The 26,193-nt window shown below is 35.6% G+C and overlaps 1 protein-coding gene across 2 annotated transcripts in view; it reads right to left on the bottom strand.

Annotated features, from left to right (window-relative positions):
- The window catches only part of GLCCI1 (glucocorticoid induced 1), a 122,992-nt gene that overhangs the window by 32,293 nt on the left and 64,506 nt on the right, over window positions 1–26,193 (bottom strand). For both annotated transcript variants that reach the window (XM_032643331.1, XM_032643332.1), the window contains exon 3: window positions 25,488–25,574. In XM_032643331.1, coding sequence (XP_032499222.1) covers window positions 25,488–25,574 — 87 coding nt within the window. The remainder of the gene's footprint in view (window positions 1–25,487; window positions 25,575–26,193) is intronic.

The raw sequence follows: 26,193 nt of genomic DNA, 5'->3' as shown, positions 1-26,193 counted from the left end.
GTGTAAAATATATTGATTTCGTCAAAGAGATGTTTAGCAAAATGCTTACTTGGAATAACCATGGCAATGAAAAGCAAAATAGTTGCTATTAAAGCCTGTTAATGGTCAAGGGGAAATGTATATAGGTTGCTGGGAAAACTTACAAACAGAAGAGAAGCAGCATGGAAGAAAATAAAGCACCTAAAAGAGTAATCTATACCCTTTTTAAAAAATAAGATCCTCTAGTTTTTTGAAACTCTTTGTAGCTTATGGACATCCCATACAATTTCCTTGCAAAGATATATAAATAAGATTATCTATGTTAATATTTGTGTTCCTTGCTCTCTGTTGAAATGACATTGTTTTCTTCTAGAGAACATTAATTTTCATGAGAAAAGGAAACAAAATTAGTAGGTAATCATTATAAATCAAGAGAGGTTATACTCTATGATAAAAATAAATAGAATTTCAAATTGTACAAGTTATTTAATTAGGATAGGGGTATAAAATTAAGTGTTTTCTGAATATTAATGATGTTTCAGTGGTTTTTCAAAACTGGCAAGAGCTTGTAGAGAAGAGCCCATAATGCTTACAGATTAATCAAAGCAATTTGTACTTTTTAATTTTTAAAAATAATCTTTAAAAATAAACAAACAAAAATAATCTGAAAATTGATCAATCCTAATCACTCTTTTTAAAGGCCTTCGAGATATCATATTAAGCCGGAAAAATTTTTGTTATAAATAGCTTTACCAAACCCCTGAAAACAAAAAGCATACATAATGGTACACACCTTACTTTGCTTGGAATATCAGCTTAAACTATGCAACCTTATAGTTTCCACACAATACTGTTTATCTTTGTTGTTTTTTTTTTGGCGGTACGCGGGCCTCTCACTGTTGTGGCCTCTCCCGTTGCGGACCACAGGCTCCGGACGCGCAGGCTCAGCGGCCATGGCTCACGGGTCCAACCACTCCGCGGCATGTGGGATCTTCCTGGACTGGGGCACGAACCCGTGTCGCCTGAATCGGCAGGGGGACTCTCAACCACTGCGCCACCAGGGAAGCCCTAATACTGTTTATCTTTGGATTATAACATAGTTCTGCTTTTGTTTACAACTTAGAAGAGATCAGAGTAATATATATATACTCAAAACATTACAACTCTCACTCAAGAACCATGTAAAATGAAAATAAGATATAGGGCTTCCGAAACCATCTCTTCTCCCTAAGTTCAGTACCAGTAGACAGTAGACACAAAGGTATCTCTGGGAGGAAGGGGCAGAGGGAGTTGTAATTTCCACCCTACACTCACACACTCCTCCCATCTCATCCGTAGTTCCAAACCTCTGCCTAAGACAACCTCTCTAATCAATCCCATGTTCCAATGCATTACACAAAGCTCCTGGTCCTCACTTCGGTGGGCCTACCCACCCTAGTTACTACAATGAAATGCCCATACAACCTTCCTTTACAAAGGGAACCCTAAGCTATACTGACTGGATTTCTTAAACTATAGATGAATCTTACTTGTGTTTCTAAATATTCATTAGCAATGCTGTGGCCTTAAGGAAAAAATTAAGAATGGACTTTGAGGGTATTATACTAAGTGAAATAAGTCAGACAAAGAAAGGCAAATACTGTATGATCTCACTCATATATGGAATCTGAAAAAACAAAAACAAAACCAACTCAGAGAACAGGGTCTGGTGGGGGGCAGAAAATGGGTGAGGGTGGTTAAAAGGGTACAAGCGTCTGGTTATGAGTAAGTTCTGGGGATGTAATGTAAAGCATAGTGACTCTAGATAATAATACTCTATAGTATATTTGACAGTTGCTATGAAAATAGATCTTAAAAGTTCTCCACATACACAAAAATTATAAAAATGTTGAGGTGATGGATGTGTTAACTAACCTTCTCGTGGTAATAACTTTACAATATATACATATATCAAATCATTATGTTGCATATACCTTAAACTTATATAATGCTATATGTCAATTATATCTCAATGAAGCTTAAAGAAAAAAAATTAAGAGAGAAGGAGACAGGAGCATTCTTTAAACATGAAAGGGGTCCCAGGCACGTGAGCTCCAAAGTTTAAAAAAGTTAGGGACTAAGTAAGCCTGGGTCACAAAGAAGAAATAATATTGTAGAGAGAAGAATTAGCATAAATACAAAGAAATGACTAAAATATTTGTGGAATTAGATGAAGAAAAATCAGAGACTGGCCCCACTGAAAAGCTAAGAACTAGGAACACATTTCACTGTAAATTTTTAGAAACCTGATAACATCACCCTTGTTTATTTGCTATTTTTGTCCTGTTAGTTTCCCCCACTATTGTTAACATTTAAAAACAGGAAAAAAGGGCTTCCCTGGTAGGGCAGTGGTTAAGAATCTGCCTGCCAATGCAGGGGACACGGGTTCGAGCCCTGGTCCAGGAAGATCCCACATGCTGCGGAGCAACTAAGCCCGTGCACCACAAGTACTAAGCCTGTGTTCTAGAGGCCACGAACCACAACTACTGAAGCCCGTGTCCCGCAACTACTGAAGCCCGCGCCTAGAGCCCATGCTCCGCAACGAGAATCCACCGCAATGAGAAGCCCGCGCACCACAACGAAGAGTAGCCGCTGCTCGTCACAACTAGAGAAAGCCCACGCGCAGCAACAAAGACCCAACGCAGCCAAAAATAAATAAATAATTAATTTAAAATAATAATAATAATAAAAATAAAAACAGAAAAAAACTAAACTCTGAGCCTCAAAAGACTGGTTGAGTACTTTTGCCTCAGGTAGTGAAAGGGAGGGAGGGTAATATTTCTCAGAATGAATTCTATAGTAGGCCAAGGAACAGAGACATCTTAGACTAAGTGGCTGCAGTAGGAAGGGAAGCAGAATCCTGGGGCTTTTGAAAGAGGAAAATAAAAAGTGAGAAGAGAGCTTGATTAACGCCAGGGATGGCACTTTGTCACATGCATTTATATGAATTCTCTCATTCATTTCTCAATAAAAACATGTGAGATAGGTACTATTATTATCCCCACTTTATAGGTGAGGAAACTGAGAGGTAGGAAGGTTAGCTTGTTGAAAGCCACACAGTTAAGTGGTGAAACATGTATATGAACTTAGGAAGTGGAATTCCAGAGTCTGCTCTCTTAATCACTATTCTGTATTGCCTAAAGGATCAAGTTAATAACTCATAAGGAGAGAAAGAAATCTTACAAAAAGTGAAGACAGACATACAAATGGGAACAACATACAAATTACAATAGTTGAACTGTTAAGAAAAAAGGCCCCCAAACAATTACTAAAGATATTAACCCAACAAATTTTTCTGAAAATCTAGTTTCAGAGGTTATGAATCTCAAGCTGTTATTTGTCTTTTATATGAAAAAAAGAGAACATGTGACAAACTTTAGTGCTTGTAAAGATCTATGTCTCAAAAGAAAGGTTCTGCAGTCTAAAAACAAATTTTACATATTATATCCTTTGACAGTGTTCAAAGGAATTTAAAACGCAACACATTACCTACTCTAATACTAAAAATAAAAATTTTAAACTTTTTTGTTTAATATAAATAATTCATGTTGTTTTCCTGTTTTTCTAATGAAACCCTAATGAAATAAATGCTGTTTATTCAGCCCTCTGATATCCAAATGCACAAACATAGGCATACGTATGCACAAACATGCATATATAAAGAACACAGATATGTAAGCACATACACATGCACAGGGAGTTGTCACCCGCATGCACATCACCTTTACACATGACCACGGACAGACATGCTTGCCCACATGCAGACTCACACAAGCCCCCACCCCAATAACAGAGAGATTTACACAGATCCATTCCCACAAATATAGCTAGCTTTGGGACAATTGTTATACACATAAAATAGTTTTTAATATAGACATGTATTTACCAATAAGGCACATTTGTCAACAGAGGAATGATGACAACAATATCAGACTAACATTTAAAGAACACTTGGTCCATAAACCCACTAGATTCCACAGATATAGTGTAACTGTTTTACAGATGAGGAAACACTTTGAAAAATAAAGTACCTTTCCCAAGGTAACACAGCTAATAAATGGCAGGCCCAGTCCTTTAGCCTTTAGTTCGTAACCCCTTTCTATTACCTACAGGGCTGCTGAAAATAATACTGTATTAATGTTCGCAAATAACTACCAGTCACTATGTATTGGCTCATAATCTCAACCACTTCGCCAACTAACTTCCTTTCTTAATGCTGTAGATATTGCAAGATGTGAAACTGCAATAAAGGTGAACAAAAATTTTATGAAGCAATTAACTGACTACATACTAACTTAATGATATATTTCTTTTTTGATAAGCAGTTTAATAACCTTAAATATTGTTCATATTGGATCCAGTTTTAAACAATGAAAATATTATAAAACATCTTTACAATTCAGTTTAATATGGACTCAGAATTTATTGGATAAGTATTTGTATTTTTAAAAGACTTTACCACATAATTAAATAAAAATTCTTCAGACTGTTGTTTTTTAGGTCCAGAGAAAATATTATTGCAATTTTCCCCTAGTATAGTATGATAAAACAATTTTTTTTCATTAGGGCAGAATGTATACTTTTACTAAAACTATAAAGAAACTTTTATTTTTCTTAAAAAATGAAGACCACAACAATATTTTTTAATCACTATTTGATCAGAAGCAAGAAACTTCCCTAATCATTTCACTTAGAGAAAAACTATCCCAGTAATAAGAAGAGGGCTTATTGGTGAGATAAAGAAGCAATCCATGATTCTTCCTTTTATCCACTGAAGGACTTAAGAATAGTAAACTCACATTTTGTAACTTATTTTTATCAAAATCAGAAATAGTATAAAGTCAAAACAACAATACAGTAATATCACTTATATTCTCTCTGGGAACGTCACCCTCTGGGATAAAGAGTAGGTTTATACTTACTGCTTACTATAAAAACAGTGGATTTTCCAAGTTCTGTTTCTCTCCTATAACGTGATCTATTATATGTGTAGGCATCCATTTAGGCCCTCCCCATCACCCCCACTGGACTTGGGGTTCAGGGGAACTAATGCAAACTCGATAGTCTTGATACCTGCTGTGCAGTGAATAATAAAGTCCATTGTTTCTAAACCACGAGCCTCATGACTTCTGCCAGCATCCATGAAATAGTAAAAAGCTAACTTATTAGGTTCTAAGTAGGAAAAAATCAAATCCAAGATGTGGCGGGTATACTTCCTCTTTTGCCTCAAATGAAGAGAAAGGAGTTTTAATGGAACAACTTGGAAGGACTGACTGTTCCTCACAGATAAGAAGACCGGATGGACTGGAATCTGACTCCACCCCAGATACTGAAAACGTTGATCTAGGATGATGGAGATTTACTCTTGCTTTAGAATCAGCCTAAACTCCCAGATATTAACCAGATTTTTTTAATGTGCAAGCTTCCCAGTAACCATTTGGGAAATTTGAAAGTGAGAGTCACAGGAGGGTTGTCTTAGGTCCTACTTAAGAGGACCACCTAAAAGGGTAAACAGAGCTCAGCAGCTGAGAAACTGAATGTTATTTCTAGAATTCTAGAGGCTAAGGAGAGAGTAAGATAGAAGTGTAGGTAAGAGATGTGCAGCAACAAGGGATGTCCAAAGAACCCATGAAATTACTCTACAAAAGAAGGTCAGTTTTAAAAATCTGTCAAGCCCAGCTAATTGACAGGCATCTGATAACAGTACCAGTCAAGTAGGAACATTTCTATTCCCCTTACCTCTCCCTCTCTCCCCCAAGCTCCAACTCCAGAGGGGTCAGAAATCGTACCTATGGAGTTAGGAAAGAGGTAAGCAAGAAAGACAAAAGGAGCCTCTGGGATCCCTTCACCCACGAAGTCATTCACCTGCAGTAGGCCCTAGCTAGAAGAGGAGTAGCTGCAACCATGAAATAAGTAGGAAGCTTTAACTGTTACAAGAGACTGGAAAGCATGTTCACTTGAAGGAATCATAGGTGTGTAAGAGCTTCTGGTTTTGTACCATACACAAGAGATGAACTTCTCTCACTGAATAAGGATAGTGGGAGTTAATATAAAGTCCTTTTGTGATTATCCCTTAAAGTCTTAGTTGATTTTCCTCATATGTAATTAAGCTCTTTAAAAAGTAGATTGTATCTACTCTTTCTTTTGAAATTCTAGATGCTTTTACACAATATTGAGCATATAGTCTTATGCATTTGATGCTATTCCATGAACAAATGCAGTGCCACTACAGGCTGACAATGTATCCTAAAATATATATTTAAAATTTACCTGTCTTCTCTTTTACCTCTATTAAATGTATACAAATCAAGTACCATAAAAACAGAAATAGAGTCAGATGTAGAAAACAAACTTATGGTTACCAGGGGAGAAAGCAGTGGCAGGGGGGAAGGGTGGAGGGACAGATAAATTGGGAGATTGGGATTGACATATACACTATGCTATATAAAATAGATAAATACTCTGTAATGACTTATGGGAAAAGAATCTGAAAAAGAGTGAATATATGCATATGTATAACTAATTCACTTTGCTGTGCAGCAGAAACTAACACAACATTGTAAAATCAAGTATACTCCAATAAAAATTAAAGCACCATCAACAATAAAAAAGTGATAAGTATTAATTAAATCCTTATCATTTGCTTAGCAGACTTCTTAAACTGTAGATATGCTTTATAAATTAATTTTAAATTGTGTTATGTAAACAGGGAACCACATATCTAACCAATGGAAAAGTACACTTAAACATTTGTGTGGTTTGTAAAATCTAAATAAAGGTTGGGTTAACATCCCTCCAGTAAACATAATTCAAAGGAGGAAAAGTAATCTTTTCATAAAAGAAAATGATGTCTCACTTGAATTCATTTCCTTAACATGGACACAACCCATAACCTCACTGTATACTGGTATCAGTTTCTGACAAATGTGTTGATAATCTGTTTCCCATTTTTTTTGTAGGTAATCTTTTTTCTAATTGCAAGAATGAATAAGTGTGTGTGTGTGTGTGTGTGTCCCCTTGATCTACAACTCAGTTTACCTAGGGTGGAAATTTTTTCTTTGTCCTGTTTATCCTTCGTGGAATTGATGGGCTTTTTCAATATGAAGACATCACTCTCCAAATCTAGCATATTTTCAACCTTTAAGAAGTATCTCTTCCCTGGTGCCTACTATTCTTACCTTCTGGAACTCCTTACTCAGTCTATTTTCCTGTTTCTTAACTCCTCTTTCATATTTTCAACCTCTATCTTTTAAAAAATTATTTTTAATTTTTTAAATTGAAGTACAGTTGATTTATAATGTGTTAGTTTCTGGTATACAGCAAAGTGATTCAGTTACATATCTATATATTCTTTTTCATATTCTTTTCCATTATCGTTTATTACAGGATATCGAATATAGTTCCCTGTGCTATACAGTAGGTCCTTGTTGCTTATCTACTTTATATATAATAGTTTGTAACTGCTAAGCCCAAACACCTAGTTTATCTTCCCCTGCTCTCTTTCCCCTTTGGTAACCATAAGTTTGTTTTCTATGTCTGTGAGTCTGTTTCTGTTTTGTAAATAAGTTCATCTGTATCATATTTTAGATGCCACATATAAGTGATATCATATGATATTTGTCTTTGACTTACTTCACTTAGTATGATATCCCTAGGTCCATCCATGTTGCTGTAAATGGCATTATTTCATTCTTTTTTATGATTGAGTAGTATTCCATTGTATATATGTATACAACATCTTTATCCACTAATCTACTGATGGACATTTAGGTTGCTTCCATGTATTGGCTATTGTAAATAGTGCTGCTATGAACACTGGGGTGCATGTATCTTTTCGCATTAGTTTTCTCTGGATATATGCCCAGGAGTGGGATTGCTGGATCATATGGTAATTCTGTTTTTAGTTTTTTAAGGAACCTCCATACTGTTTTCCATAGTGGCTGCACCAATTTACTATCCCACCAACAGTGCAGGAGGGCTCCCTTTTCTCCATACCCTCTCCAGCATTTATTGTTTGTAGACTTTTTAATGCTGGCCATTCTGTCAACCTCTATCTTTTTATTCTATATTCTAGATGATTTGTTCATCCAGAATTTCTCAGTTGAGACTTTTGATTCACTAATTCTATCTTCTGCTGTGTCAATTTAAGCCATCAAAGAGTTTAATTTCACCAACTTTTATTATATTTAAGACTTATAAAGGATCCTTTCTCTTTCTGCCTGTTCTTATTTACTTCTGTTCTCATTGTGAGCTACTGTTTCATTTGAAATTCTTAAACATTCTTATTTCTAAATTCTTTTTTGGGATTGTGTTCTTATTCTTATTTTCTCAGATATGACTCTATTTAATGTATCTGCTGTCTCTTACGGCAATAGATTTCCTTACATACCCTAAAATACTTACTTGGAAGTTCTCTGTATGTGGGAGTTTTATATTTTGTGAACTCTTTACTGCCATATTGTTTCATGGTTACTCAGACTAGTGCTTCAGAGTTGCATAGCTTCAGAGCAAAAGTCTTAAATCAGGAAGATTGGGGCTTTGCTCCCACATGGGTAGAGCTCTATTCCAGACACCATATCCACACACAACATATTTGGTTACTATTTCCATTTTTGTATAGAGGCTTTTCTGGCCCACAAGAACACCAACAGTGTCAGGTGGAGTTTTTACAGGTCTAGTTTTACTGCCTGGAAACATGGTCCCAGTTCCCTGCTTTATGCAGACAGCCCAGTTCCAATCTCCCATTTGCAAGATATATTTGACTCTCTTAAAATGTGTAGTCTCTTAAATTTGGCTTAACTCACAGAAACCTGGCCAACACGATCCAGATTTCTGTGAGTCAGATAACATCAACATCCACTCATCACTAAGGATTTCCCTTCTATTCATGGTCTGCAGGGGTTTTCCTTGTCTTAAATGTAGCTAAAATATATTTACTTATGTATTTCTTTGAAAAATTTTCACACTGTAGTCTTAAAAGCTTGGAACAAAGTGGAAGCAGACTATTCAGGTGCTTTCACTGACATTTAAGTCAGAAATCCAGATGCAAACTCTCTGAGGGGGACAGCATGTATGTGACTCAGGAAGAATGGATGTGATACAGCTGAATTTGATGCCGAGACAAGGAAGCAGGTCAAAAGTTGTTTGTTAAAAAAAAACACTGAACTTTAGTAGCATATAACTGAAAAAAAATTACTATTTCAATAATAGTTTTGGCTTTCATAATTTCCTCAGATTCCAATTCTGTCATCTTTTATAACTATTCTTATTTTTACTTTTAGTCTTTACCCATGTACTCATTTTTCCAGCCTCAGTTATATATCATTTAAAATTTAATATCTACCATGGACATAACATGGAAAACCTACTAGTCTTTTATGTTTATTCCTTTTTTTTCATCTTTATTGAAATGTAATTTACATTCCCTTAACTTTATCCATTGTAAGGGTAAAATTCAATAAGTTGTAATCACTTTGTAGTGTTGTACAAAATAATCAAAATTCAGTTTTAGGATTTTTTCTTCACCCCCAAAATTTGTTTTGAGTCTATTTGTAGCCAATCACCCCTACCCCCACCCCATTCCAGCCACATGCAACCACTAATGGGCTTTTTTTCCCTCTATAGATTTGCCTTTTCTGGCATTTCAATATAAATGAAACCATACAATATGTAATCTTATTCATCTGGCTTCTTTCACTTAGCAGGAATTGGCAAGCTACAGTCTGCAAGCCAAATCTAGCAGGCCACATGTTTTTGTAAATAAAATTTATTGGAACATAACCATGTCCACTCCATATTGTCTATGGTTGCTTTCACACTACAATAGTGGAGTTGAGTAGTTGCAACAGAGGCTCTGTGGCCCACAAACCATAAAGTATTTACTATCTGGCTTTTTAGAGAAAAAATTTGCTGACCCTTGACTTAGTAAAATGTTTTTGAAGTTCATTCCCATTGTAGCATGTATCAGTGTTCAGTACAGTGTTCCTTTTCATTGCTGAACAGTATGCTATTGCATGAACACATGACATTTTGTTTATCCATTTACCAAACAGTGGATATTTCAATATTTTTTAGTTTTTAGCTATTATGAATAATTCTGCTATAAATGTTTGTGTAAATGTTTCAATGTAAACATGTGTTTTCATTTTTCTTATACAGAGTCCTAGGAATAGAATTTCTAGGTTATATGCAAAGTTTCTGATTAACTTTTAAAGAAACTGTTAAACTGTTTTCCAAAGTTGGCTGTATCATTTTATATTCCCAACAATGTCTGAGGGTTCCAGATGCTCTTCATTCTTGCTAACAATCAGCATTTTCTGTCATTTAAATTACAGTCATTGTAGTAGGTGTGTAGTTGTATCTCATGGTTTAAATCTGCATTTGCCTAATGAGGTTGAACACCTTTTCATGTGGTCATTTTCCATCCATATATCTTTGATGAAATACTTCTATCAAAGTCTTCGCCTTTTAAGTGCATTGTCTTCTTACTGATTTTTAAGAGTTCTTTATACATTCCAGATATAAGTCCTATATCAGATATGATTTGCTAATATTTCTGTCTGGGGCTTGTCTTATCATTCCTTTAGTCATGTAGTGTAAGTGTTCATTTAAATGAAGTTCAGTTGTTTTTCTTTTATGGCCTTACTCCTGGTGTTGTATCTAAAAATGCCTTGCCTAATCCAAGGTCTTCTAGAAGATCTAAAATTTTAGAGCTTATATTTAGGACTATGATTCATTTTGAGTTCATTTATCTCTATAGTGAGCGTCAAAGACTAACTATTTTTCCTATATATGAATATATAATTATTCTAGTACCAGTTACCAGAAACGCTGTCCTTTTCAACTGAATTGCGTTGGCAGCTTTGTCGACCATTAACTGACCATAAAATATAAGGGTTTATTCACTGATTCACAATTTTGAATCGTTAATCTATATTTCTTCTTTATGCTAATATTTTGCCAAATTTATTAATATAGATTTATAAGAAAGTATTGAAATTGTACCACGCAAGTCCTCCAAAGTTTTCCTTCTTTTCAAAATTACTTTCGGCCAATCTAGGCCCTTCACATTTCCACATAAATTTTAGTGTAAGCTTGTCAATTTTTACCAAAAACAAAAACGCTGGTAAGAAAACAGGGATTATACTGAATCAATTCTGGGAGAATTACCATTTTAATAATAATACTGAGTCTTCCAATCCATGAACAAACTGTCTATCGATTTATTTAAATCTTTTAAAATTTTGTCCAGCAGTGTTTTGTTTTCAGTGTATAAATCTTGAACTGCTGTTGTTTAATTTATTCCTAAATATTATAATATTTTTGATGCAACTGTAATTGTTTTCTGATTTAGGGGATTGTTCATATCTAATATCTAGACAAACGCTTGACTCCTTTCTTTTTTTATTATCTATTTTACACATATTAGTGTATGTATATCAATCCCAATCTCCCAATTCATCTCACCACCAGGCCTTCCCCCGCTTACCCACCTTGGTGTCCATATGTTTGTTCTCTACATTTGTGTCTCTATTTGGGCCTTGCACACTGGTTCATCTGTACCATATTTATAGATTCCACATATATGTATTAATATACAATATTGGTTCTTCTGACTTACTTCACTCTGTATGACAGTCTCTCGGTCCATCCCCGTCTCTACAAATGACCCAATTTCGTTCCTTTTTATGGCTGAGTAATATTCCATTGTATATATGTACCACCTCTGCTTTATCAATTCATCTGTCGATAGGCATTTAGGTTCCTTGCATGACCTAGCTATTGTAAACAGTGCTGCAATGAACATTGGGGTGCATGTGTCTTTTTGAATTATGGTTTTCTCTGGGTATATGCCCAGGAGTAGGATTGCTGGGTCATACAGTAATTCTACTTTTAGTTTTTTAAGGAACCTCCATACTGTTCTCCATAGTGGCTGTATCAATTTACATTCCCACCAACAGTGCAAGAGGAGAAGATAGTGGAGTAGAAGGACGTGCGCTCACTCCCTCTTGCGAGAGCACCGGAATCGCAAGTAACTGCTGAACAATCATCGACAGGAAGACACTGGAACTCAGCAAAAAAGATACCCCACATCCAAATACAAACAAGAAACCACAATGAGATGGTAGGAGGGGTCACAATAAAATCAATTCCCATAACTGCTGGGTGGCTGACTCACAAACTGGAAAACACTTATACCACAGAAGTCCACCCACTGGAGTGAAGGTTCTGAGCCTCATTTCAGGCTTCCCAACCTGGGGGTCTGGCAAAGGAGGAGGAATTCCTAGAGAATCACACTTTGAAGGCTAGCGGGATTTGACTGCAGGACTTCAACAGGACTGGGGGAAACAGAGACTCCACTCTTGGAGGGCACACACAAAGTAGTGTGCATATCGGGACCCAGGGGAAGGAGCAGTGATCCCGCAGGAGACTGAATCAGACCTACCTGCTAGTGTTGGAGGGTCTCCTGCAGAGGTGAGGGGTGGCTGTAGCTCACCGTGGGGACACGGACACTGACAGCAGAAGTTCTGGGAAGTATTCCTTGGCATGAGCCCTCCCAGAGTCCACCATTAGCCCAACCAAAGAGCCAGGTAGGCTCCACTGTTGGGTTGCCTCAGGCCAAACAACCAACAGGTAAGGAACCCAGCCCCACCAATCATCAGACAAGTGGATTAAAGTTTTACTGAGCTCTGCCCACCAGAGCAACACCGAGCTGTATCCAACCTTCCCAACAGGAAACTTGCACAAACCTCGTAGATAGCCTCATCCACCAGAGGGCAGACAGCAGAAGCAAGACGAACTACAGTCCTGCAGCCTGTGGAACAAAAACCACATTCACAGAAAGACAGACAAGATGAAAAGGCAGAGAGCTATGTACCAGATAAAGGAACAAGAAAAAACCCCAGAAAAACAACTAAATAAAGTGGAGATAGGCAACCTTCCAGAAAAAGAATTCAGGATAATGATAGTGAAGGTGATCCAGGACCTTGGAAAAAGAATGGAGGCAAAGATCAAGACAATGCAAGACATGTTTAACACAGACCTAGAAGAATTAAACAACAAATACCTACAAGAATTAAAGAAAAAACAAATGGAGCTGAACAATACAATAACTGAAATGAAAATACACTAGAAGGAATCAAGAGCAGAAAAACTGAGGCAGCAGAACGGATAAGTGACCTGGAAGACAGAATGGTGGAATTCACTGCTGCAGAACAGAATAAAGAAAAAAGAATGAAATGAAGACAGCCTAAGAGACCTCTGGGACAACATTAAATGCAAAAGCATTCGCATTATAGGGGTCCCAGAAGGCGAAGAGAGAGAGGAAGGACCAGAGAAAATATCTGAAGAGATTATAGTCGAAAACTTTCCTAACATGGGAAAGGATATAGCCACCCAAGTCCAGAAAGCGCAGAGAGTCCCAGGCAGGATAAACCCAAGGAGAAACACACCAAGACACATAGTAATCAAATTGATAACAATTAAAGACAAAGAAAAATTACTGAAAGCAACAAGGGGAAAATGAGAAATAACATACAAGGGAGCTCCCATAACATTAACCACTGATTTCTCAGCAGAAACTCTACAAGCCATAAGGGAGTGGCATGATATATTTAAAGTGATGAAAGGAAAGAACCTACAACCAAGATTATTCTACCTGGCAAGGATCTCATTCAGATTCCATGGAGAAATCAAAAGCTTCACAGACAAGCAGAAGCTAAGAGAATTCAGCACCACCAAACCAGCTCTACAACAAAGGCTATAGGAACTTCTCTAAGTGGGAAACATAACAGAAGAAAAGGACCTACAAAAACAAACCCATAACAATTAAGAAAATGGTAATAGGAACATACATATCGATAATTACCTTAAACGTGAATGGATTAAATGCTCCAACCAAAAGACACAGGCTCGCTGAATGGACACAAAAACAAGACCCATATATATGCAATCTACAATAGACCCACTTCAGACCTAGGGACACATATAGACTGAAAATGAGGGGATGGAAAAAGATATTCCATGCAAACGGAAATCAAAAGAAACCTGGAGTAGCAATACTCATATCAGATAAAATAGACTTTAAAAGAAAAAATGTAACAAGAGGCAAGGAAGGACACTACATAATGATCAAGGGATCAATCCAAGAAAAAGATATAACAATTATAAATATATATGCAACCAACATAGGAGCACCTCAATACATAAGGCAAATGTTATCAGCTATAAAAGAGGGAATCTACAGTAACACAATAATAGTGGGGGACTTTGACACCTCACTTACATCAGTGGACAGATCATCCAGACAGAAAATTAACAAGGAAACACAAGCTTTAAATGACACAACAGACCAGATAGATGTAATTCTTATTTATAGGACATTCCATCCGAAAACAGCAGATTACACTTTCTTCTCAAGTGCACATGGAAAATTCTCCAGCATAGATCACATCTTGGGTCACAATGCAAGCCACAGTAAATTTAAGAACATTGAAATCATATCCAGCATCTTTTCTGACCACAATGCTATGAGATTAGAAATGAATTACAGGGGAAAAAAATGTAAAAAACACGAACACATGGAGGCTAAACAATACGTTACTAAATAATCAAGAGATCACTGAAGAAATCAAAGAGGAAATCAAAAATACAGTCCCACCTCAAGAATCAAGAAAAATCTCAAATAAACAACCTAACCTTACACCTAAAGAAATCAGAGAAAGAACAAAAAAACGTATGGACACCAAGGGGGGAAAGTGGCGGGGGGCAGTGGTGGTGGTGGTGTGATGAATTGGGCAATTGGGATTGACATATATACACTAATATGTATAAAATGGATAACTAATAAGAACCTGCTGTAAAAAATATAAATTTTAAAAAGTCTGTGTTTGAAAAAAAAAAAAAAAGAACAGTGCGAGAGGGTTCCCTTTCTCCACACCCTCTCCAGCACTTATTGTTTGTAGATTTTTTGATGATGTCCATTCTAAACAGTGTGAGGTGATACCTTCATTGTAGTTTTGATTTGCATTTCTCTAATAATTAGTGATGTTGAGCAGCTTTTCATGTGCTTCTTGGCCATCTGTATGTCTTCTTTGGAGAAATGTCTATTTAGGGCTTCTGCCTATTTTTAAATTGGGCTGTTTATTAATATTGAGCTGCACGAGCTGTTTATATATTGTGGAGATTAATCCTTTGTCCGGTGATTCCTTTGCAAGTATTTTCTCCCACTGTGAGGGTTGTCTTTTCATCTTGTTTACAGTTTTCTTTGCTGTGCAAAAGCTTTAAGTTTCATTAGGTCCCATTTGTTTATTTCTGTTTTTATTTCCATTATTCTATGAGGTGGGTCAAAAAAGATCCTGCTGTGATTTATGTCAAAGAGTGTTCTTCCTATGTTTTTCTCCAAGAGTTTTACAGTGTCTAGTCTTACATTTAGGTCTTTAATCCATTTTGAGTTTGGGGGTTGATTTTAGTTTATTAATTTATTTTATTTATTTATTTTTGGCTGCATTGGGCCTTCGCTGCTGCGTGCGGGCTTCCTCTAGTTGCAGGGAGTGGGGCTACTCTTCATTGTTGTGCACATGCTTCTCATTGCGGTGGCTTCTCTTGTTGCAGAGCATGGGTCTAGGCACGCGGCCTTCAGTAGTTGTGGCTTGTGGGCTCTAAAGCGCAGGCTCAGTAGTTGTGGCACACTGGCTTAGCTGCTCCATGGCATGTGGGATCTTCCCGGACCAGGGCTTGAACCCGTGTCCCCTGCATTGGTAGGCAGATGCTTAACTGCTGCACCACCAGGGAAGCCCTTGAGTTTATTTTTGTGTATGGTGTTAGAGAGTGTTCTAATTTCATTCTTTTACACGTAGCTGCCCAGTTTTCCTAGCACCACTTATTGAAGAGCCTGTCTTTTCTCCATTGTATATTCTTGCCTCCTTTGTCAAAGATAAGGTAACCATATGTGCATGGGTTTATCTCTGGGCTTCTAATCCTATTCCATTTATCTATATTTCTGTTTTTGTGCCAGTACCATAGTATCTTGATTACTGTAGCATTGTAGTATAGTTTGAAGTCAGGGAGCATGATTCCTCCAGTTCCATTTTTTCCCCCTCAAGATTGCTTTGGTTATTCGGGGTCTTTTGTGTCTCCATACAAATTTGAAGATTTTTTTCTTCTACTTCTGTAAAAAATGCCATTGGCAATTTGATAGGTAATGCACTGAATCTGTAGATTGCTTTGTGTAGTATAGTCATTTTCACAATATTGATTCTTCCAATCCAAGAACAGGTATATCTCTCCATTTGTGTCACCTTTGATTTCTTTTATCAGTGTCTTATAGTTTTCTGAGTACAGGTCTTTTACCTCCTTAGGCAGGTTTATTCCTAGGTGTTTTATTCTTTTTGCTGCAATAGTGAATGGGACTGTTTCCCTAATTTCTCCTTCTGATCTTTCATTGTTAGTGTATAGGAATGCAAGAGATTTCTGTGCATTAATTTTGTAACCTGAAACTTTACCAAATTCATTGATTAGCTTTCGTAGTTTTCTGGTGGCATCTTTAGGATTCTCTATGTATAGTGTCATGTCATCTACAAACAGTGACAGTTTTACTTCTTCTTTTCCAATTTGTATTCCTTTTATTTCTTTTTCTTCTCTGATTGCCGTGGCTAGGACTTCCAACACTATGTTGAATAATACTGGTGAGAGTGGACAGCCTTGTCTTGTTCCTGATGTTAGAGGAAATGCTTTCAGTTTTTCACCATTGAGAATGATGTTTGCTGTGGGTTTGTCGTACATAGCCTTTATTATGTTGAGGTAGGTTCCCTCTATGCCCATTTACTGGAGAGTTTTTCTCATAAATGGATGTTGAATTTTGTCAAAAGCTTTTTCTGCATCTATTGAGATGATCATATGGTTTTCATTCTTCAATTTGTTAATATGGTGTATCACATTCTTTGATTTGCATATATTGAAGAATCCTTGCATCCTTGGAATAAATCCCAGTTGATCATGGCATATGATCCTTTTACTGTGTTGGATTATGTTTGCTAGTATTTTGCTCAGGATTTTTGCATCTCTATTCATAAGTGATATTTTTCTGTGATTTTCTTCTTTGGAGTATCTTTGTCTGGTTTTGGTGTCAGGGTGATGGTGGCCTCATAGAATGAGTTTGGGAGTGTTCCTTCCTCTGCAATTTTTGGGAAGACTTTGAGAAGGATGGGTGTTAGCTCTTCTCTGTATGTTTGATAGAAGTCACCTGTGAAGGCATCTGACCCTGGACTTTTGTTTGTTGGAAGATTTTTAATCACAGTTTCAATTTCATTACTTGTGATTGGTCTGTTCATATTTTCTGTTTCTTCCGGGTTCAGTCTTGGAAGGTTATACCTTTCTAAGAATTTGTTCATTTCTTCCAGGTTGTCCATTTTATTGGCATAGAGTTGCTTGTAGTAGTCTCTTAGGATGCTTTGTATTTGTATTTCTGCAGTGTCTGTTGTAACTTCTTTTTCATTTCTAATTTTATTGATTTGAGTCCTCTCCCTCTTTTTCTTGATGAGTCTGGCTAATGGTTTATCAATTTTGTTTAACTTCTCAAAGAACCAGCTTTTAGTTTTATTGATCTTTGCTATTCTTTTCTTTGTTTATTTCTACTCTGATCTTTATGATTTCTTTCCTTCTGCTAACTTTGGGTTTTGTTTGTTCTTCTCTCTCTAGTTCCTTTAGGTGTAAGGTGAGATTATTTACTTGAGATTTTTCTTGTTTCTTTAGGTAGGCTTGTATAGCTATAAACTTCCCTCTTAGAACTGCTTTTGCTACATCCCATAGGTTTTGGATCGTCATGTTTTCATTGTCATTTGTCTCTAGGTATTTTTTGATTTCCTCTTTGATTTCTTCAGTGACCTCTTGGTTATTTAGTAACGTATTGTTGAGCCTCCATGTGTTTGTGTTTTTTATGTTTTCTTCCCTGTAATTCATTTCTGATCCATAGAGTTGTGGTTAGAAAAGATGCTTGATAATGATTTCAATTTTCTTAAATTTACTGAGGCTTGATTTGTGACCCAAGATGTGATCTATCCTGGAGAATGTTCCATGCACACTTGAGAGGAAAGTGTAATCTGCTGTTTTTGGATGGAATGTCCTATAAATATCAATTAAATCTATCTGGTCTATTGTGTCATTTAAAGCTTCTGTTTCCTTATTTTCATTTTGGATGATCTGTCCATTGTGTTACTGTCGATTTCCTCTTTTATAGCTGTTAGCAGTTGCCTTATGTATTGAGGTGCTCCTATGTTGGGTGCATATATATTTATAATTGTTTTATCTTCTTCTTGGATTGATCCCTTGATCATTATGTAGTGTCCTTCTTTGTCTCTTGTCACATTCTTTATTTTAAAGTCTATTTTATCTGATATGAGTATTGCTATTCCAGCTTTGATTTCCATTTGCATGGAATATCTTTTTCTATCCCCTCACTTTGAGTCTGTATGTGTCCCTAGGTCTGAAGTGGGTCCCTTGTAGATGGGATGTATATGGGTCTTGTTTTTGTATTCATTCAGCGAGCCTGTGTCTTTTGGTTGGCGCATTTAATGCATTCACATTTAAGGCAATTATTGATATATATGTTCCTATTACCTTTTTCTTAATTGTTTTGGGTTTCTTTTTGTAGGTCCTTTTCTTCTCTTGTGTTTCCCACTAAGAGAAGTTCCTTTAGCATTTGTTGTAGAGCTGGTTTGCTGGTGCTGAATTCTCTTTCCTTTTGCTTGTCTGTAAAGTTTTTGATTTTTCTGTCAAATCTGAATGAGATCCCTGCTGGGTAGAGTAATCTTGTTTGTAGATTCTTCCCTTTCACCACTTTAAATATATCATGCCAGTCCCTTCTGGCTTGTAGAGTTTCTGCTGAGAAATCAGCTATTAACCTTATGGGAGTTCCCTTGTATGTTATTTGTTGTTTTTCCCTTGTTGCTTTTAATAATTTTTGATTGTCTTTAATTTTTGTCAATTTGATTACTATGTGTGTCGGCGTGTTTCTCCTTGGGTTTATCTTGCCTGGGAGTCTCTGTGCTTCCTGAACCTGGGTGGCTATTTCCTTTCCCCTGTTAGGGACGTTTTTGACTATAATCTCTTCAAATATTTTCTCAGGCTCTTTCTCTCTTCTCTTTCTGGGGCCCCTATAATGCAAATGTTGTTGCGTTTAATGTTGTCCCAGAGGTCTCTTAGGCTGTCTTCATTTCTTTTCATTCTTTTTTCTTTATTCTGTTCCACGGAAGTGATTTTCACCATTCTGTCTTCCAGGTCAGTTATCTGTTCTTCTGCCTGAATTATTCTGCTATTGATTCCTTCTAGTGTATTTTTCATTTCAGTTATTCTATTGTTCATCTCTGTTTGTTCTTTAATTCTTCTAGATCTTTGTTAAACATTTCTTGCATCTTCTTGATCTTTGCCTTCAATCTTTTTCTGAGGTCCTGTATCATCGTCACTGTCATCATTCTGAATCCTTTTTCTAGAAGGTTGCCTATCTCCACTGCATTTAGTTGGTTTTCTGGTGTTTTATCTTGTTCCTTCATCTGGTACATAGTACTCTGTCTTTTCCTTTTGTCGATCTTTCTGTGAATATGGTTTTTGTTCCACAGGCTGCAGGATTGTAGTTCTTTTTGCTTCTGCTGTCTGCCCTCTGGTCGCATAGACTCTACCTTTAATCAGTTTTCACAACTGTGACAGCACATTCGATCCTCCTGCTAGCGTTGGAAGGTCGGCTGCAGAGGCAGGGGGCGGCTCTGGCTCACCGCAGGGACAAGGACACTGGCAGCAGAAGTTCTGGGGAGTACTCCTTGGTGTGAACCCCCCCAGAGTCCACCATTCACCCTACCAAAGTGCCTGTAAGCTCCAGTGGTGGGTCGCCTCAGGCCAAACAACCAAACACTTGATTTCTGTATGTTGATCTTTTTTTCTGCAACCTTGCTAAACTTGTATTAGTTCTAGTAATATATTTGTATGTTCCCTATAATTTCTACATATAGGATCATGTATCTGTGAATGAAGGCAGTTTTACCACTTCCTTAACAATCTGGATGTCTTTTATTCATTTTTCTTGCCTGACTATAACCTCCTGTGCAAGTGAGTAGAAGTGGTGACAAGGTGACAGTGGACATCACTATCTTATTTGTTATCTTAGAGGAAAGCATTCTTGCTTTCACCATTGAATATGATATTCTCTGTACGTTTTTCATAAATGCTCTTTAACAGGCAGAGAAAATTCTTTTTTATTCCTGGTTTGTTTAGAGATTTTTATCATGAATGGATGCTGCACTTTGGCAAAAGCTTTCTGTGACTCTATTGAGATAATTATGCAGTTTTGTTTCTTTATTTTATTAATATAGTGTTTATTACATTAATTGAATTTTGGATCTTAAAAGAACTTTGCATTTCTGGAACAAGTCGCATTTGCTTTTGGTGTATAATCCTTTATATAAGTTGCTGGATTTGGTTTGCTAATATTTTGTTAAGGATTTTTGCATCTACGTTCAAGAGAGGTATTGATCTGAAATGTTAATGTCTTTGCCTGCCTTTGAAATCAGATAACTCTGGACTTATAAAATGAATTGGTAAGTGCTCCCTTCTCTTTTATTTTCTGAAAGACTTTGTGAACGATTAACATTATTTCTTCTTTGAATATTTGATAGAATTCACCAAATCCAATCCTGGGATTTTCTTTGTGGGAAGATTTTAAATTCCTCATTCAATTTATTTACTTGTTACAAGTCTGCTCATATTTTCTATTTGTTCTTAAATCAGTCTTGGTAATTTATTTCTAGTAATTTGTGTCTTGCTGGAATTTTATCCATTTTGGCTTATTTTCTAAATTGATGACATAAATTTGATTATAATATTCCATTATAATACTTTTAAGTTACATAAGTTTGATAGTAATGTCACCCCTTTCACTGCTGATTTTAGTAATTTGTGTGTTTTTCTTTCCTGGTCAGTCTAGCTAAAGGTTTGTCCACCTTGTTGATATTTTCAAAGAACCAACTTTTAGTTTTATTGGCTTTTTTCCAGTATTTTTCTGTTTCATTGGTTTTTGCTATATTCTTTATCATTTCCTTCCTCTGCTTGCTTTTGCTCTGCTTTGCTCTTCTTTGTCTGGTTTCTTAAGATAGAAGCTTAAAGTAATGATTTGAGAATTTTCTCTTTTTCTTATATATGCACTTAAGGTATAAGTTTTCCTTGAAGCATTGCTTTACCTGTACACATAAATTCTAAGTTGTCTTTTTGCTTTCATTTATTTAAATATTTAAAATTTCCCTGTGGTATTAGGTAAGTATTCTTTAATTGACAAATATTTGGGTTTGTTTAAGATTTCTTTCTGTTATATGACTTCAGTCCTGTGTAACCTACTGAGAGTTGTTTTATGGCCCAGTATATAGTCTCACCCAGAAAATGTTTCACACGTGTTTGAAAAGAATATGTATTCTGCAGTCAATGGGTAGAGTTTTCTATGTATGTCAGTTAGGTCAAACGGACTGATGATACTGTTGAACTCCTCTATCTCCTTGCTGATTTCTACCTACTTAGTAGTTCTTTAAAGTATTGAGAGTAAGGTATTGAAATCCTCAATTAGAGAAACTGAATTTCTCCTTCCACAGTTTTGCTTCATGCATTTTGAGACTGTTGTTAGATGTATATACAATTTTTGACTGCTATATCTTCCTGAATGTACTGACCTTTAATCATTATGAAATGTCTCTGTTTGTCTTCAGTAATACTTCTTGTCTTAAAGTCTATTTTGTCTTGATGTTTCCTTATCATTACTGTTTTCACTGTGTATCTTTCCCCATCTTTTTACTTTCAACCTATTTGTGTCTTGGAATCTAACATGTGTTTCTTATAGACAACATATAGCTGAGTGTTGCTTTTTTATCCAGTTTGACAATCTCTGCCTTTTGAATATAATGTTCACTCCATTCACATTTAACGTAATTAGTTAAACAGATTTATTCCTGCCATTTTGCTATTTTTCTATTTGTCACATCTTTTTTATTTCTCTCTTCCTCCTATACTGCTTTCTTTTGTGATAAATATTTTTTATTGTAACTTTTTAATCCATTTCTGATACTTTTTATTTTCTATTCTTATAGAGTTATTTTGTTAGCAACTGCTGTAGGGATTATACCATGAACTCTAATTTATTATAATCTACTTCAAAATAATATTTAATTCCAGTAAAAGAGAAACTATATTCCAAAATGTCTTTTCCCTTGTTTTCTTTTGTTATTATTGTCATATATATTAAATGTATATGTTATAAACCCAGCACAACAGTGTTAGAATTATTGTTTTACATAATCTTAGAAAAATGAGAAAAATCTATCTATAGACTGTTTTATATTTACCCACATATTTGCCAACACTCTTCAATTCTTCCTATTGATTTGAATTAAACTGGAGTCAGTACCTTCAGTATTTCTTGTAAGACAGTTTAGTAGCAGGAAAGTCTCTCAATCTTTGTTTATCCAGGAATACTTTATTTCACCTTTATTTTAAAAGACTGGGTTTTCTGAATATAGAATCCTTGGTTGATATTTTTCTTTTAGCCCTTTGAATATGTCATGCTTTATGGTTTCCACTGTTTCTGATGAAAAATACCAGTTGTTAAATGTATTATTGGTCCCCTATGTGTAATGAGTCATTTTCTTCTTCCAGCTTCAAGATTTTCTCTTTTCCTTTAGCTTTCAACAGTTTAACTATGATGTGTCTATGTGCAGCTCTGCGTGTTTTCCTACTTGGGATTTGTTGAGCTTCTTGAATCTATATAGATTGTGTTTCATCAGATCTGGAAAGTTTTCTGCCATTATCTCTTCAAATATTTTTTAACTCCCCTCTCCTCCCCTCAGTCTCCCATTATGTGTATATGTATGAACTTAATGTTTCCCCACAGGCCTCTGAGGCTTGACTTTTCTTCAATCTTTTTCCCTCTGTTCTTTCAGAGTATATAAATTCTCCTGACCTATATTCAAATTCACTGATCCTTCTGCCATCTTAAATCATCTATCAAACTCATCTAGTGAATTTTTTTTAATTACTATACTTTTTAATGCTACAGTTTCTGTTTGTATATTTTTTATAATAATTACATCTATGTGGGAATTCTTTATTCATTGCATCACTGTGGTCCTACTTCCCTTTGATGCTTTAAACATGGTTTTCTTTAGTTCTTTGAACATACTTATAATAGCTGCTTTGATGTTTTAGTCTGCTAAATCCAACATATGGAGACACTTAGATACAGTTTCTAATGACTGTTTTCTTTTTTTCCTTAACTATGGGTCATCCTTTCTTGTTTCTTTGCATATCTCTATAAATTTTTTGTTGAATGTTGGACATTTTAGATAATATATTGGAGCAACCCTAGATTCTGATTTTCTCTGAGGGTGGCTGATGGACTGAAAGTCTGTTTTCCCCACCATGTGTGGTTGCTGATATCTCTACTCCATTTCCCCCCCCCCCCCCATTTTTCTTTCTATGACTGGCTTTTTAAGACCTTTTTAAGCTGGTCTCCAGTGTCACCTTAGTGTTTAGCCGAAAACTATTCAGAGATTTTACTCAAACATCTCAATGCAGTAAAGCTTCCACTCTCAGGATGTGTGTGTATTTGAATGAGGATTTGTGTGTGAAATGAGGAGTGCATTCAAAGTTTGGGCCTTTTAAAAGTTGGCCTCAGATTTTACTACCACTAGGCCTGTTTGATCTCCTTTCCAGATATTCTTAGACTCCACTAACCAGTGATACGTGGGTGACTGGGCCCACTTGATATTCTGCTGTGCCTGTCTACAGCCTCCAATCAACCTGTGATATGTGGTGAACTTACCAAGCCCCCAAGATTGTCTTACCTCCTAGAACTCTCTATAAAATCCTGCTACTCCATGAGTCTGTTGCTTGTCACAAATTAGACCACAGTCTCAGACTAGCAGAGCCATTGGTCCTCCCTATTTGTTTGCAGCTAAGATTCTTACCCTGAGTTCAGTACTTTTCATGAATAAAGTTTCTCAATTTATTTGGTTGATTTCCAGAGTGATGAATTTGTTTTGACAGTTTTGTCCAGCTTTATGATTGCTTTGTGAGGAAAGTAATTAAATCTCTCACTCAGTCATGTCAGCCATTTCTTTTTTAATAGTGTATATCATGTATTGCTGTAGTCCAAAGTCAACTATACCTAATCTTGGCTATAACTTTGAGACTGTATTTACCTCTAAGATAAAAGAGCAAATGTGCTTTTTATTCAATATTACTCAATATTCTGTACATAGATATGTACCTATTTTAGACTAGATATATTAGACTCAGCTTCCTTTGTTTTTTGTTGCTGTTGGGAAAAACTGATTTTGCACATGTGTTTGTGTGCATAGATAGGAGTTGAGGATTTCTGTACATCAGTAATACAAAGAAGTTCCTAAAAATGTAATACAATCACAGGCAAAATCATGCTAATAGACTACTATATCTATTCAGTCCAGACACCACAGTATATGAGAAATACTGATAACCTATAGTATATGAAAATGATACTAAGAGGTATGGATACTATGGCATATGAAATATATTTGAGAGAAATGTCAATGTTTACTCTGGAGGAAAATGACATATTGCAAACCTTTCAAATATTTAAATTAGACTTACTCAATATTGATACAGAGGGCAGAGTCAAAACTTAGGGGTATAATTTTCAGTTCAATATAGTACAAAATAAACTAACAACTTAAGGGGCAACAAACAGAACTGGTTTGGTTTTCTTGCAAAGTGATAAGCTTTTCTCACTGAGAATGACTATAATAGACTAGATGAATGTTTTCTAAGAAGGAGTGTTTATATAGGAGATGGACTAGATGACCTTCCAACTCTAAGTTTCTGTAATTTTATAAAGGCAAATAAATAAGAATTTAGATGGATAAAAGATAACACTACAGGAAAATAATCAAAAAATATATTAATACATAAAATTATCATAATTTGGGTTATTCATAAGGGAATGGGTTATAATAACTGTTTCTCAAAGACATGGATTCCACTATACTATCGGGTCTCAAAGGGCAACAATATGCTGGATATCATTAAAAAATTATAAGAAACAGAAAACACTATCCTACCTTTGTAAAAATTGTGATCTATAGTTCTAGTTGCGGTAACTCAAGAATAAGAAAGCTGAAGTGGGAACAAAATATAACAAATAAACAAGACAAAATTACATAAAATCAGACTTCATTCTGGAAAGGCAAAAGCTGAGTGGGTACATAAGAAATATTTATAAAGAATATGAAGGGCACAAATAATGTAAACTCAGAATTGTTCACCAAAATGTGGAAGGCAACCCTTAAAACTCTGAGAGAGGTAAGTTTATCACAAATATAGGAAGTATCATTATATTCAGGAAATAGTTAAGATAATTTGCTAGGACCAAAGCAGCACACAGACTGAAAACAGAAGTGACTTACCTCTTTTAGTTGATCAGCACTTCCCCATGATGCAGAACGCTGATGTGATCTCTTTTCTGTGCCTTCTTCTACCCAACAGCTAGGTGTCTTTAAAAAAATAAGTAAAATAAAAAATAAAGAATTTTGCCTCTATCCTTAATCTCACAGCAAATCACACATATTTCAAAATCTTAGCATATACCAATTAAAGGGTTATACTGAATACTAGGATGCCTTAAAAGCTAAGACTTTCATGACCCTGTGAAATGTTTATTATTCTGAATTAGATATGATCAATCTAAGATGTTTCTGAGTAATGTTACTCAAAACATTTGGTTTTTTACATCAACATTAAATTTATCAAATTCAAAGAGAACTGTGAAATATGCATATTGGTGTTTTTAAAGAGAATAGGCAAACTAATTATGAAATGTTATGTTTACTAAAGAGAAGTAAGATTAACAGAACATGCTTAGAAGCAGTGGGGTTACAGATGACCTACATGTCAAACATTTAGTTAGGTAAAGGGTTGAATGTACTATATTCTTTCTATACTCAGGAAAGAGTGTGTTAATAATAGTATCCTTTTTTGAAAAACATCAAGCATCTTTATATAAAAATATAAAGTTACTATAAAATAGTTATTATAAAAATAAACAAGATTAAGCTAAACTGACTATAATTTAAAACAATGCATCTTAAAGAAAACCTGAGCTACATGGCAGAA

This window comes from Phocoena sinus, chromosome 9 (assembly GCF_008692025.1).
Source record: "Phocoena sinus isolate mPhoSin1 chromosome 9, mPhoSin1.pri, whole genome shotgun sequence".
NCBI classification, from domain to species: Eukaryota; Metazoa; Chordata; class Mammalia; order Artiodactyla; family Phocoenidae; genus Phocoena; species Phocoena sinus.
Note: the sequence above shows the minus strand (reverse complement) of the source record. Positions and strands in the feature narration are given on the sequence as shown.